The sequence below is a fragment of the Micromys minutus genome (assembly GCF_963924665.1).
Source record: "Micromys minutus genome assembly, chromosome: 16".
Taxonomy (NCBI): domain Eukaryota; kingdom Metazoa; phylum Chordata; class Mammalia; order Rodentia; family Muridae; genus Micromys; species Micromys minutus.
In genome coordinates, this window is record NC_137985.1 from 18,512,586 (window position 1) to 18,528,802 (window position 16,217).

Genomic DNA, 16,217 nt, shown 5'->3' on the forward strand with positions numbered 1-16,217 from the left:
TGTATAGAATGAAAATAGAACCCGGTATTTTGCCTGTGTAAGCTAAACTCCGGATGGACCAAAGACATTAATGGAAGACGAGAAACTCTGAAAACTAAAGGCAAAAGTACAACAAACGCTTCAAGGTAGAGGAAACGGCAAGGGATCTCTTGATAGGACTCCACTTGGTAGTTTATGAAATTAAGTGAAAGAAAGGAAAGAGTTGAGTAAGGAGATAACCTATGGATGAGTGGAATCTTTATTAGCTACAGGCGTGATGGAGATAAACCATCTAAGACATACAAAGACCTTAAACGAAACAACAAAGTAAACAATTATGTCAATAAAGAGGCTAATGAAATGGATGACAGTTCTCAAAAGATCAAAGTACAAATGTTCAATACACATTTCAACCTCACTAGTTATCACAGAACTGCAAATCAAAATTACTTGAGATTTCATCTTATTCCAGTCACAGTGCTAGCTATTAAGAAAGCTAGAACAGATGCTGCTAAGGGTGTAGATAACAAGTACCCAGTATGCTGCAGGGAGGAGGGTGAACTCATCTACTTCTATGGATACGGGTATAGAGGGTCTCAGTAAACGGAAGATAGATTTAACTGGATCACGTGAGGTACTTTTACCAAGCATCCCAGGTCAGCACGCTGCAGAGACACTTGTAGCTGTGTTTATTCTGGTTCTATTTCTAACAGCCCCATTATGGAACCAATACAAATGTTCAACAGCAGAAGATCAGGAAGGAAAATATGGACTGCATGGTATACATGTTAAATAGAACTCTTTCCAGCCACAATGAAGTCATGTCACTTGCAGGAAAAGTAGTGCAAGAGAAAGAGAAATCATATTAAGTGAAATGATTTATACATGTCAATACAATATGATTCACACAGTACAAAAGGAAGGCAAATGCATGTGTTCTTATTTATCATTTCTAGAGTTTATATAGATACACAAAATTAGGCACACATGTGTGTATGTATATATATATGGGAGTAAAACTAGGGGGCAAATGGGGACTAATGGAGGGCAAGCATATGGTTAAGGATATCAGGAAAAATATGTTCCATATACAGCACACACATATGTGGACATGTAAACATGTAAAGCAGCAGCAACAACAGCAACAGCAACAGCAACAGCAACAACAACAACAGCAACAGCAACAGCAGAAGACTTAGTATTTTTGTTAGCTCAAAGGCCACTGTAGAAAATATAATAAAAACAGAAAGAACTCATTATCAACACCAAATGATTTAGAACAATGTTGATTTTTTTTTTTCTGTGACTACCAAGGAACAAGAAAATATTGTCTTTCCTTCAGCTGCCTTAATTTCTAAACATTGCGTATTAAAGTCAGCCATAATGTGTTTATTATGCAGCACACAGGTAAGTTTTAGAGAGGAATGGAGCTAAAGGGGCCTACAAGAAGGAAGAATGTAAACACTGTCTTGTCCATTCTGGGCTGCTATTACAGAATTCCAGAGAATGAGCAGGTTAGAAGGAAAGGAAAATGATTTGAGTTGTGTGGAGAGCGCTTTTGGCACCTCTGAACAGTCGATGGCGGAGTAATATTAATATTATCCCAGGAAATTTTGGGGCTAGCCAGGGCAGGAATCTGGCTTCTGTGCTATGCCCTGTAAGAGCTATAATCAAGCACATCTACATCTGAAGTTCGGGCAGGCTCTCTAGAATAAGGCTGTAAGGAAGCACATCTACACCTGAAGTTTGGGGCAGGGCTTTTGAGAGTGTGGCCTAGGGAAGTATTTGAGGCTCCAGGCAGCATCCTTAGGAATGCAGCTTAGGGCAGGGTGCATTTTGGAATGTAGGCACGGCAGTATCCATTTTTGTCTCTGACCTTTTCACCTGACCTACTGTAAGATCTTTAATTGTTAACTCGTTTGATCCAGTCTCAGAACAGTTGTTACCATTTTTGCACGTAATTAAAATGATTTTAAAAGAGAACAAATAAAGCCGAACTTCGCTTCGGCCATGAGGCTTAGGCCTCAAGTCTGGCCGAAGTCATATTGCAGTTTTAACAAACTTGTCTTTTTTTTTTTTTTAAATCCTCACTCTGGCTCCAGGTGGACCTCTTGTACTTGTAGAGGCCCAGGAGTCCAAGATTGAGAGTATATACCTGGTGAAGACTTTTGCATAAGCATTCCAGGGTGTGGCAGAAAGAATGGGTGGATAGGAGGGAGGGAAGGAGCGGGTTTGAAATGGAGTCTCCCTTTCTCTAAGCTCTTTCATGATGAAGAATCTTCATTAGTCTGTGAGGGTGAAATACTTTGTCTCAATGACTTCTCTCAGGTCCCATGTTGTGGGATTCATTCAATCTGTAGTACACAGTGAGGAAAAGAAATTACATGAGTCATAATCCTAATGGAGAAAGAGCTAGTACACAGGACTGCACCCTTTCTGTCTAGGAAAGGGGAGAGAAAAAAGAACAAATCAGAGAGCTCCTTGGGTAGGAGTGTGTCTTAAGGAAGCCTTGGGAAGTCATATGTGAAAGAGCCTCAAGAATCCAAAGAAGGAAGAGGGACAAAAAGAGGAGAGAACATATCCATCTTCAAGACTTCTTATCAGTTTTCCAATATCTTTGCTGTGACTGTTTCAGCATTACGGTTACTGTATAGCTGTCCAGATCTTGGGGTCATACCATGGCGTTTCTAGCCTTGGGCCACTGCATGGTTGTGCTGGCCTTGGGGCCGTGCTTCATTCTTTGTCTCCCAATAGAAATATAGTTTCATGTCTTGCTCCACTGTTGTGAGTGGGATTCTTTTTTCCACCTTTTTCTTTTTCTTTTAAATTGCATATGCTCTGTATTTACATTTCAGATGTTATCCCCTTTCCCCCAAACCTATCCCACTCCCCCTGCCATTGCCTCCATAAAGGTGCTCCCTCTCCCAACCGCTCTCTCTCACCTCAGTGCCTTGGTGTTACCCTACACTAAGAGAACTGGCCTTCACTGGACCAAAGGCCTCTTCTTTCATTGATGCCAGAGAATCCTATCCTCTGCTGCATATGCACCTGGAGCCATGGGTCTTTCCATGTCAACTCATTGGTTGGTGTTTTAGTCCCTGGGAGCTATGGTGGGATTCGTTAGTTAATAATTTTGGGGTTGCAGACCCTTTCAGCTCCTTCAGTCCTTTCTCTAGCTCCTTCATTAGGGTCCTCATGTTCAGTATGATGGTTAGCTGTAAACATCTTCCTCTGTATCAGTATGGCTCTGGCAGAGCCTCTGAGGAGGCATCCATATCAGGTTCCTTCCAGTAAGTACTACTTGGCATCAGCAATAATGCATGGGTTTAGTGGCTGCATATGAGATAGATCCCCAGGTAAGGCAGCCTATAAATGATCTTTCTCCCAATCCCTGCTCCTCTATTTGTCCCTTTATTTCCTCCCATGAGTGTTTTGTTCTCCCTTGTAAGTAAGACTGAAGCATCCACATTCTAGCCTTCCTTCTCTTTGAGCTTCAAAAGTTCTGTGAATTGTTTCTTTGGTATTCCAAGCTTTTTTAGGCTAGTATCCACTTATCAGTGAGTACATACCATGAGTGTTCTTTTGTGATAGGGTTACCTCACTCAGGATGATAGCTTCAAGTTCCATTTGGCTAGGAATTTCATGAAGTTATTGTTTTTAATAGCTGAGTAGTACTTCATTGTGCATATGTACCACAATTTCTATATCCATTCCTCTGTTGAAGGACATCTGGGTTCTTTACAGCTTCTGGCTGTTATAAATAAGGCTGTTATGAACTTGGTAGAACATGTGTCCTTGTTAGATGTTGGAGCTTCTTTTGGGTATATACCCAGGTGTGGCATAGCTGTGTCCTCAGGTAATACTATGTCCAATTTTTTGAGGAACCACCAGACTGATTTCTAGAGTGATTGTACCAGTTTACAACCTCACCAACAATGGAGGACTGTTTCTCTTTCTCCATATCCTTGCCAGCATCTGGTGTCACCTGAGTTTTTGATCTTAGCCATTTTGACTGGTGTGAGGTAGAATCTCAGGGTTGTTTTGATTTGCATTTCCCTGATGACTAGGAATGTTGAGCATTTCATTAAGTGCTTCTCAACCATTCAGTATTCCTCAGTTGAGAATTCTTTGTTTAGATCTGTACCCCATTTTCTAATAGGATCATTTGAGTCTCTAGAGTCTAACTTCTTGAGTTCTTTGTATATATTGGATACTAGCCCTTTATTAAATGTAGGATTTGTAACAATCCGTTCCCAATCTGTTGGTTGCTGCTTTGTCCTTTTGATAGTGTTCTTTGTCTTACAGAAGCTTTGCAATTTCATGAGGTCCCATTTGTTGATTCTTGATCTTAGCGCAAAAGCCATTGATATTCTCTTCAGGAAAATTTCCCCTGAGCCTATGTGTTCTAAGTTCTTCCCCACTTTCTGTTCTGTTAGTTTCAGTGTACCTGGTTTTATGTAGAGGTCTTTGATCCACTTGGACTTGAGCTTTGTACAAGGATATGAGAATGCATCAATTTGCATTCTTCTGCATGCTGACTGACAGTTGAACCAACACCTTTTATTGAAGATGATGTCCTTTTTCCATTGAATGTTTTTAGCTCCTTTGTCAAAGATCAAGTGACCATAGGTGTGTGGGTTCATTTCTGGGTCTTCAATTCTATTCCATTGATCTACCTGCCTGTCTTTGTACCAGTACCATGTGGTCTTTATCACAGTTGATCTATAATGAAGCTTGAGGTCAACAATGGTGAGTCCCCTGGAAGTTTTTTTATTGTTGAGAATATTTTTTGCTATCCAGGGTTTTTTATTATTCCAACTGAATTCTCAATTGCTGTTTCTAACTCTATGAAGAATTGAGTTGGACTTTTGATGGGGATTGCATTGAATTGGTAGATTGCTTTAGGCAAGATGGCCATTTTTACTATGTTGATCCTTTCAATCCATGAGCATGGGACATCTTTTCATCTTCTGAGATCTTCAATTTCTTTCTTTAGAGACTTGAAGTTCTTGCCATACAGATTTTTCACTTGCTTGGTTAGGAGCACACTAAGGTATTTTATAGTTTTTTGTGACTATTGTGAATGGTGTTAATTGTCTAATTTCTTTCTCAACCTCTTTATCCTTTGAGTAAAGGAATGCTACTGATTTCTATGAGTTAATTTTATACCCAGCCACTTTACTGAAATTGTTTATCAGCTGTAGAAGTTCTCTGGTGGATAATATCATATCATCTGCAAATAGTGATACTTTGACTTCTTCCTTTCCAACTTATATCCCTTTGACCTCTTTTTGTTTTATTGTTCTGGCTAGTACTTGAATATTGAATAGGCAGGCAGAGAGTGGGCAACCTTGTCTAGTCCCTGATTTTAGTGGGATTGCTTCAAGCTTCTCACCATTTAGTTTGAGGTTGGCTGCTGGTTTGCTATATATTGCTTTTACTATGTTTGAGTATGGGCCTTGAATTCCTGATCTTTTGAAGACTTTAACATGAAGGGGTGTTGAATTTTTGTCAAATGCTTTCTCAGCATCTAGATCATGTGTTATTTTTCCTTTGAGTTTGTTTATAGAGTGGATTATGTTGATGGATTTCCGTATTTTGAACCAATTTTGTATGCCTTGAATGAAGCCTATTTGATCATGGTGAATGATCATTTTCATGTGTTCTTGGATTTGGTTTGCAAGAATTTTATTGAGTAGTTTTGCATCAATGTTCATGAGGGAAATTGGTTTAAAGTTCTCCTTTTTTAAAGAGTCTTTGTGTGGCTTAGGAATGAGCATTATTTTGGCTTCAAAGAACAAGTTGGGTAGTGTTCCTTTTGTTTCTATTTTGTGGACTAATTTGGAGAGTATTGGTATTAGGTCTTCTATCGAGGTCTGATAGAATTCTGCACTAAACCCATCTGGTCTTGGGCTTTTTTTGGTTGGGAGACTCTTGATGGTCACTTCTATTTCTTTAGGGGTTATGGGGCTGTTTAGATGGCTTATCTGATTCTGATTTAACTTTGGTACCTGGTATCTGTCTGGAAATTTGTCCATTTCTTCTGGATTTTCCAGTTTTGTTGATTATAGACTGTTGTTGTAGGATCCGACAATTTCTTGCATTTCTTCAGTTTCTGTTGTTATGTCTACCCTTTCATTTCTGATTTTGTTAATTTGGATACTCTCTATGTGCTCTAGTTATTCTGACTAAGGGTTTATCAATCTTATTGATTTTCTCAAAGAATCAGCTCCTGGTTTTGTTGATTCTTTGTATAATTATTTTTGTTTCTATTTGGTTGCTGTCAAGCTGTTAGTGCATGCTCTTAACAGTTTCTTTTTGGAGGTGCTCAGAGCAATGAGTTTTCCTCTTGGCATTTCTTTCATTGTAGCCTATAATTTTGGGTATGTTGCACCTTCATTTTCATTAAATTCTAAAACTCCTTCATTTCTTTCTCCTTTTCTTTCTTGACCAAGTTATTGTTGAGTAGAGCATTGTTCAGCTTCTATGAGTATGTGGGCTTTTTGTTGCTTTTGTTGTTATTGAAGTCCAGCCTTAGTCCATGATGATCTGATAGAATGCATGCAAAAAAAAATTATTTTGATGTTCTTGTATCTGTTAACACCTGTTTTGTGACTGACTATATGGTCAGTTTTGGAGAAGGTGCTGTGAGGTGCTGAGAAGAAGGTATATTCTTTCATTTTAGTATGACATATTCTATAGATGTCTGTTAAATCCATTTGGTTCATAACTTCTGTTATTTTCACTTTGTCTCTGTTCAGTTTCTGTTTCTATATCTGTCCATTGATGAGAGTGGGTTGTTGAAGTCTTCCACTATTATTGTGTGTGGTTTAATGTATGCTCTGAGCTTTAGTAGAGTTTGTTTTATGAATGTGATTGCCCTTGTTTTTGGAACATAGATGTTCAGGATTGAGAGACCATCTTTATATAGATTTTTTTTCTTTGATGAGTAAAAAGTGTCCTTCCTTATCTTTTTTTGATGACTTTTGGTTGAAAATCTATTTTATTTGGATTTACTTATATTTATTGATATTACTTGGATTTATTTATTTTAGGATGGGTATTCCAGCTTGGTTCTTGGTCCATTTGCTTGGGAAGTTTTTTTCCAAGCTTTTACTCTGAGGTAGTGCCTGTCTTTGTTGCTGAGATGAGTTTCCTGTATACAGCAAAATTCTGGGTCCTGTTTATGTCTGATAGGCTATGTCTTTTTGTTGGGGAATTGAGTCCATTGATATTAAGAGATCATAAGAAGTAGTGATTGTTGTTTCTTGCTGTTTTGGTTGTTAGAGGTAGAATTGTTTGTGTCATTTTTTTCTTTAGGGTTTGTTGGAAGAAGATTAATATCTTGCTTTTCCTATGGTGAAGTTTTCTTCTTTGTGGTGAAGTTTTCCATCTATTATCCTTTGTAAGGCTGGGTTTGTGGACCGATATTGTGTAAGTTTGCTTTTTTTCCTGGAATTTCTTGGTTTCACTATGTATGGTAATTCAAAGTTTTGCTGGATATAGTAACCTGGGCTGGCATTTGTATTCTCTTAGGGTCTGTATGATGTCAGTACAGGATTGTCTAGCTTTCATAGTGTCTGTTGAGAAGTCTGGTGTAATTCTGATTGGTCTGCCTTTGCATGTTACCTGTCCTTTTCCTTTTCCTCTTATTGCTTTTAGTATTTTTTTTTTTTTTTGAACATTTGTTGTTTTGACTATAATGTTTAAGGAAGAATTTCTTTTCTGGTCCAATCTACTTGTAGTTTTGTAGGCTTCTTGTATTTTCATGTTCATTTCTTTCTTTATGTTAGGGAAATTTTCTTCTATGATATTGTTGAAGATATTTACTAGGCCTTTTACGTGGGAGTGCTTGCTCACTTCCATACCTATAATCCTTAGGTTTGGTCTTTTCACTGTGTCCTAGATTTCCTTGATGTTTTAGGTTAGAAGCTTTTTGATTTTTGCATTTTCTCTGACTGTTGTGTCAATGTTTTCTATGGTATCTGCCCCTGAGATTCTCTTTTCCATCTCTTGTATTCTGTTGGTGATGCTTGTGTCTATGACTCCCAATGTCTTTCCTAGGTATTCCAACTTCAGGGTTGTCTCCTTTTGTGTTTTCTTCATGGGAGTGGAATTTACTTGCCTGTTATGACATCATCAAGTGGCACCTGCACTGAGGATTAATATCTGACGCAATTATATTTCTATGGTTACTAATATAATATATTTTAATGTTTATTTCCCTCCTGTTATATACCTTAACACTGTGTGTACATCCATAAATAGAAATGATCTTTGAAACATTATAATTAAGTCTTTGAAATGAAGCTATTTTATACTTTTTTTTTAACGGTATGATAAGCTGACTTGAGTAAAAATGTCACTTGTAAGGTGGAAGGTTTAACCACCCCTCATATTCTTTTGCATCTCACAGTGATTTGAAGGGAGTGATAGTGACTCTCAGTGATGACGGTTACCTGCAGTGTTCATATCTGGGGACAGACCCTTCTTTGTTCCAAGCTCCAAAAGTTGAATCAAGAGAGCTCAACTATGACGACCTTGATGTAGAACTGAAAGAACTTCAGAAAATCATCAAAGATGTAAAATCACAAGGTATCCCATTTACAGTTCTTATTGGATACTTTTAATGTTAATTATAGAACTTACCTTATTTTGAATATGCATATTGTTTTGTAAATATTAGTTAATTTGCTCCCAGGTTTAGTTAAAGATGTTGAATAATCATTGCTCTTGGTGTACAGGGTCCTTGTGTTGACTTTGTATAGGTAGTTGTAGAAAACCACTCTTGTTGGAGATACCATTTTGGTTACTGTGTTGCAGTACAGCTCCATCCAGCCTTTAAATATGTTGCCCTCCTAGTGAAGCAGAAGAACTTCTTAGTGGTTTCAGGCTGTGAGGAGAGTGTCGAAGCTCATGGTGGTCAATTATTCACTTACAATATACTTGGCTTCATTTGCTGCTTTGAAAAGAAATCCAAGGAGTACATGAATTGCTACTTTGTTACTAAAAGTGTAGTAATTTGCAGCTTAGATGATATAATTTATGCTTGGAGTTAATTAGCCATCCAAATGGAGTGTGGCCTGCGATACTCTGACTTCTAATGACTCAGAGCGTGATGATATTTTCAGTTCCCAGGTTTTGAGTAACTCAATGTTATTTTATGTTGGGACTCACAAGGGTGTAATTTCATTGTAAATTAAAAGGAGAAACAAAACACCATTCCAACAGCTGATGTTGAACATGTGAAAATCATTACTTTAAGTTCCCTTTTCAGGGTCAGGTAAAAGTATTTTCTTAATGAGAAAAAATAGGGACCATTTTCACATAAAAGAACTGTTGAAACAAGTAGAATAATAAGAGAAGCTGATCACCAAAGGGCAGCCAAAAGGACAGAGCCAGTCTCCACCCGATGCCTTGGCTGCACTGGATTTATGTATTTCTGATCTGTATTACCAGGGCTTTATCCCTCTGCTTTTAAGGACCTGAGATGATATATTTAAATCGGAATATTAAAAGCAATGATGTCATGCTTCAGCTTTACATGTTCTTATAGACGGTTCTTAACGTACATCACTGAAGTGGAGGCCTCTGCAGCCTCTTGTCAGCAGCCCTCATCAGATACAATGGGGTGGGAACTGGCTCCGTCAGGTTTTAGCTTCCCATAGCAGTGTTTTGGAGGGTGAATGGAATTACAGTGTTCATCATTTTAGGTTATAATTGGGGAAGATTGTTATATATACAAAATAAGAAGTTTCTCAAGCATATTAACTAATGTGGGTTTTTCTCCAGAGTTTTTGTCTTGTGATTTTTGCCCTGCCACAAGCAATGGCTAATGGTGGTTTAACTTACACAAATTGTGTAAATGGCATTAAGAAAATCCTGTACAGCTAAATGTTATCTCCTGGTAGTCCTGGTGTAAGATTTCGATGTGTTGCTTGCATTTTCTTGACCCTTTTATATATCTTGAAACAACTTCATTTAAGAAATATATTTATTTTATCTTCAGAATCAGTTTCACTCTCTTTTCACCTTCCAGCTTCTCCCATGGTCTCCCACTCTTCAAAGCCATGACCTCTTCTGCTTTAATTATTATTATTACCACACACACACACATACACACACACACACACACACACACACACACACACACACACACACTCACAAGCACACGCACGAATGCATACACACACAAACTCACATACACACACTCACACACACATCACATACTCATGCACACACACACACACACACACACACACCCTGCTAAGTCCATTTCTTGTCGCTGGAGTAGACTGACTCTCTCAGCAGTCATTGACTGCTTGATGCTCTTTATTTAGGAGTAGGCCCTGTTAGTTTCTTATCCATGTTGACACGTTACTGCTGGTGACATTGTACAGTTGTGTAACCATATTGTTGAGACTTTATGGATGCAGCTTCTCTGTGATGTGTAGAAGATACCGTGTAGCAGCACACATCTTGGTCCTCTGGCTCTTGCAGTTGGAACCTCTCTTCCAAGCCTTAGGGTTAGGGATTGTGTTGTAGACATGGCAGTTGGGGTTGGGCTCACCACAGTAGTTGTTTTCTTCATTTTCTTCCACTTGTGGATTTCTTTGATGGTCTCTTTGATGAGTGAAAGCTACATTTATTTGTGGGTTTGTGGATAAGATTTGGGATGCAGTTAGTAATTATACTAGCTTAGCAAGGTGGCAGTAGCAGGCTCTCCCTCAGACTCCATGATCACACCAGCTATACTAGTTGCCTGGGTTTACACCACCAGGCCCAATTTGCCTCCTACTGAGCAGACCTCAAGTCCAATTATTTGGCTCTTGGATATAAGGACAAGCACTTTATTATTGGGGACATCCTGCTGTGCTGGTCGTTGTTGTGGTAACGGCTTGGTAGGGCTATTGGTTTTGTGTTTTCTTTGGCAGCTTGCATAGCACCTTAAGATGCTCAGGGAGGAGGCTTCCAGATCAGTCCCAGCTCCTTTCTTCCAAGTCTGTGCCTGAAGTATGTGGTGTCTTCAGAAACAGTGTCTTACTTTCAAGTTCTGGGAGGCAACCCAGGGCCATGGCAACTGTCCTCCCATCCCCTTAAGAGCCCCATGAACTCCCATGGCCAGCAGCAATAAAGAGAGAGGTTCCCCATGCCGGCTATGGGTTTGTGTTAAACAGTCTGTGACTCTTGTCACAACATCATCACCACAGTTTGTATGTCCTCATTCGAGCTTTATATACATGTATACATACATTAGTAGTTATTATACTTTTATTTTTATGTAAACATAAAATAGCTTTTTCAAACATTCTTTGAACCATTCATTGATGCCCCTGCATTGCCTATCTTCCTGACTTCTGAGTTTAATCATCTTTCACTGATCCTCGTCCCCATCTGTATGCTTCTGCCCCTCCTATCTGGACCTGCCCACCCCGTGCCATGATGCCCCTTTACTTGTCTGGTTTCTGTGGTTGGTGTAGATTATATTACTTAAGCTTGGGATGGGTCCACAGACCCGTGTTTACATCGTCTCAAAGTTTGGCCAGTGTTTGGACATCTCTGTACTTTATACTGCCATTGTTTTCTTTTGTTCCTAAAAAAAGGAACAAGGCTGGAGAGCCACTCAGCAGTAAAGAGCACTGGCTGCTCTTCCACAGGTCCAGAGCTCCATTCCCAACAACCACATGGTGGCTCACAACCATCTGCAATAGCATCTGAGGCCCCTTTGTGTTGTGTCTGAAGAGCTACAGTGTTGCTCATATAAATACAATTAACAAATCTTTTATTTCTAGATGTAAAGAGTGCTTAGTACTCTGTTCCTTCATGAAAGTTTGATATTCCTATTTATCTAAATGCTTTTAATGATAGGAAATGACATTGTTTTTCACTGTCGATTATAAAAGTCATAACTCTGAACTCCTGGATGACCTCATTCATTTTAATACTTTAGTACAATGGCTTTTTAAAAAATTTTTTTATATAGTATATTTGACCACAGTGTCTGTTCCCCCATTTTCTCCCAGATCCTCCCCACACCCCCACCTGTCCAACTTCCTGATTTCTTTCTCTTTTTCTTTAGAAAACAGTCAGATACAAAAAGAAAACAAACCGTATGAATAAACAAAAACAAAAAAAAAAAAAACCTAAAATGTCATAGACACACATAAACAAAGCCCATAAAAATACAAAATTGGTAACCATTGTATACAAGCAAAAGACCAGTAAGATATAAAATGTCCAAACAAAGCCAAGTGAGACAAAAATTCTACAGAAATACCACTGAGTTTATTTTAAATTAGCTGGACATTGTGCCTTGTATATGGTTTATGTACCCAGTGCGACTCCACAGGAGAAAATGGTTTTTGTTGCAAGCGATTATCAGTTAAAGATAGCTTCTTGGTTAGGGTTGGGAGCTGTGTCTACCTTCCCCTTTCAGTGTTGGGATCCCATCTGACTCGGACTTACATGAACCCTGTGCATGCTCACACATTCTCTGTGCATTGATATGTGTGTCACTAATTCTTGCTGCCCTTCACCCTCTCTGGATCTTACAATCTTTTTGCCTCCTTTTGCGCACAGCCTCCGGAGCTCTGAGCGGAGGGGTTTGATGAAGATACCTTTAGCCTTAAAATAAAAAATTCATTTTCTTGTGGGCTATACTCCATACTTAAAGCTTTTAAAAACTTTTTTTTTTAAAGAAAGGGTTGTAGCAAAATCTACATCCAACTTAAAGAAGATATATTTTTAGACACATGCTGTTTATGTCTACTGTAATAAACTTTTGAAGTTAATTTTATGTTTGTAAGTTATATAAGGAATGTATGTTACAAGCATGAAATTACAGTAATAATTTCTTTGTGCAGCTTTTGAAATTCAGAGTGCTTGTATGAATCCTGCCAAGGGTTTTTGTTATGAGTAGTCAGGGATTTTTTTCAGTGGGGACTTTGAAGAGTTGGTGTTTCCATATGACTTAAGTGCTTGGTCTTTACTTCATGTATTCACAAAGCCCTGGATGTGATGATACTTAAGAGAGGTGCCAACACTGTGCTTTCAGCCAAGTAGAGGGCAGACACACATGGGCAAGATAAATATATCGGTATCACATTTGAACTACACGTGGGCTAGCTTAGTTGATGCTATCTGCAAGGGCAGGAACATCTGAACTTGGTTTGTTCATTCTGGTTGTACAGTAACAGAATACCAGAGTATAGCAGCTCAAACTGGGAGCGAGGTTTGTTTGTTTCTCCTGTAAAAGAAGCCGAGGAACAGGCAGGCGGTTCAGGGTTGGAGCCACAATTCCAGTCTTCAGGGATTCTGGTGCTCCCATGCCAGCATCATGTCTTGGTTCAGGAATGCTTCTGGAACCTCTGCCGCACATCTGCAGCTGAGTCAGCCCCTAGAGGAGCCTTCCTGGAAGTCACACCCTGAGCAGCTCCAGTTTTTATCTCAGTGGCCCTTCCAATCTGCAGAACAGGCCAGAAAGTTTAGTGGGCTTTGCTGATGGCTGTTCTTCTGGACAAACTGAGCTACTTTTAGTGAAAAAGTGAAGAATGTCAAGTGGCCAGCGAACAGCCATCTGTATTCTTACTAGGTTTAGAACTTCCTTTCCAGATTTTTCTGTAGTGGTGGGGCTGCCTTGTGTGGTTTAGGACAGTCCTGCTGAGAGACCCCCGAGTCAGTGGCTCCATCCACGTACCCTGTGTTTTCAGTCACTCGTCCCCAGTGTGTAGAGGTTTCCTTTTAGGCATCCTGAGTAGCTACAGATGCATCAGGCATTGGGTAAAGGAAGGAAATCCAGACTAGATGGCTGTTCTTTAGGATCAAAGGCTTTCTTAAAAGCATATGCCTCCACTGCTCAGCTCCAACCTCCTTGTTTGTCCACTGCTCCCGAACTAAGAGCTGTGTTCATGTCGAGAACAACAGTTACTGGACTAGAACCTCCATGACTAAATTTGACCCTGGAGCCCAGAAAGGAGCCTTTTTCTGTAATGAAGTTGAATATTTCAACAAAAATAGGATTGACTACAAAGAGAAAGGAGGAAGGGTAGATGCTGGCTAGGCAGTCAACTATTTGATATGTATGTACTTGTGTGCACCTATATTTATTACTTAAAATATTACCTAAGCACTTATATGTATCAACATAAGCACAGATATATCTATAAATATACATATTGTCTTCATATGTATAAAGATAATTTATGTTTTTAAATTGCTTTTTTGTAATATTTCTTTATGTAACATGAACATTTAAAATTACGGAAATGGTATGTTTTTGTTAGTCTTAGATAGGGTTTTACTGCTCTGAACAGACACCGTGACCAAGGCAACTCTTATAAAGTACAACATTTAATTGGGGTTGGCTTGCAGTCTCAGAGGTTTAGTCCATTATTATCATGGCAGGAGCATGACAGCGTCCAGACAGACTTGGTGCTGGAGAAGGAGCCAACAGTTCTGCATCTTGTTTTGAAAGCAAAAAGGGGAAGACTAACTTACAGGCAGCTAAGAGGAGGGCCTCAAAGCCCATCCCCCACAGTGACACACTTCCTTCAACAAGCCATACCTACTCCAACAAGGCCTAATAGTGCCACTCCCTGGGCCAAGCATATTCACACTACCTTCTGTTATAACAAAAGACTTGTAGCTGAGTATTTATGAAGGAAAGGTTTATTTAGTTAATAGTTATGAGATTCAAGGGTGTGAATCCAAGAGTGGTTTATGTCTAGTAGTCCTTCACAGAAGTTGGTTCTGTAGAAGTAGAATGTGTATGAGGGCAAATGTGTATGGTAAACCAGGGACACAGAAAAGAAGGGGTTTCTCATGGCAACTCTCTATGTAACTGGCAGGAGAGTGGGGTTGCTGCATCAGTCTCTTCTGAGAACAGCTTCCTCAGTGACTGAAGGACCTCCTACTAGACCTCACCTTTCAATGGTCCCACCTCTCCTTAGCACAATAGAACCCAAGACTAGGCTTACAAGATATGGACCTTGAGGGATACAGTAAGCCTTAAGTAAATTGTATATATGTATGTATGTATGTATGTATTCATTTGTGGTATATGCATATATGTATGTATATGTAGTATATGTATGTGTATGTGGTATATTTATATATACTAGGTATATGAATTTTTATGTGGTATGTGTATATGGTATAGGCATGGGCATATGGGATTTATTTGTATGTGGTAAAATAGTTCAGACAATACTAAGAAGACAAACACACAAAGCAAATCTCTTGACTCTAGATATTAGTTCTACTCTTTGACTACGAATCTTATTGAGTTTTGAGTTATTTCTAAAAAATATTCAGTATCATGTACGTGCTTTACACAGATATGTTCATGTTAGGTTGTATGCATCTTGCTGTTTAAAATATTAAGAGGCATAGCTGAACCCTTTCATATCAGTGTATATGGATTTATGAAATTCTTACTGCTTCGAATCATTGAATAATGTAGATATTTTGTATTTTATTTAATCACCTCTTTATTAGGATACACAGATATTTAAGATGTATATTTTTCATCAGTTCCCAGTGGTGGAGAGCCTCCTAGGGCACTTGGACTTGGGACTTTTAATGCAGAAGATCTATAAATTTTGCATGCTGATATTCATAGCCAGCTTACCTTCCAGTGGGTTGTAGTAGTCCAGGATTTCAGTCACAGGGGAAGGACTACAATTCCCAGCACTCAGTGCCCTTTGCTTAGAACTTCACTGGCACTGGGGGAAGACAGTTTTTGTTCAAAGTGTTACTGAGAAAAGAGTTAGTGTAAAACTTTTAATTCTATAATTCACTATGTTTTCAACTCACGAGTATTTACAATTTGTTTTTTGATACACACACATACACACACATGTAAACTGTATACAGCACATTTTACTTTATGGTTGTATGTTTTTTATTTCCAGGTGTTTGGCCCTTGACCGAACAGGAGGATGACTTGAACATCTCAGCTGTAGTGTCTTCCAGCCTGGATTCTGTGTCTGTAGGTATATGTACTGTGTGTTGTGAATTGTGATCAAATTGATTTAAGTTTTAGGGTCCTTGGTAGGATCTTATGGGATGATAACACATTTCAGATTTTGTTACTTTCTAGACCAGTGGTTCTCAACCTTCCTGACACTGTGACCTTTTAATACAGCTCCTTATGTTGTGATGCCCCCAACCGTACATTGTTTTCATTCCTACTTAATAGCTGTTATGCTGCTCCTGTTATGACTATACTGTAAATATAT

At 38.9% G+C, this 16,217-nt stretch overlaps 1 protein-coding gene across 1 annotated transcript in view; it reads left to right on the forward strand.

Annotated features, from left to right (window-relative positions):
• BBS9 (Bardet-Biedl syndrome 9) overlaps positions 1 to 16,217 on the forward strand; it is a 359,813-nt gene that overhangs the window by 138,664 nt on the left and 204,932 nt on the right. The window contains exons 10-11 of the mRNA XM_080930425.1: positions 8,396 to 8,574; positions 15,891 to 15,967. Coding sequence (XP_080786551.1) covers positions 8,396 to 8,574; positions 15,891 to 15,967 — 256 coding nt within the window. The remainder of the gene's footprint in view (positions 1 to 8,395; positions 8,575 to 15,890; positions 15,968 to 16,217) is intronic.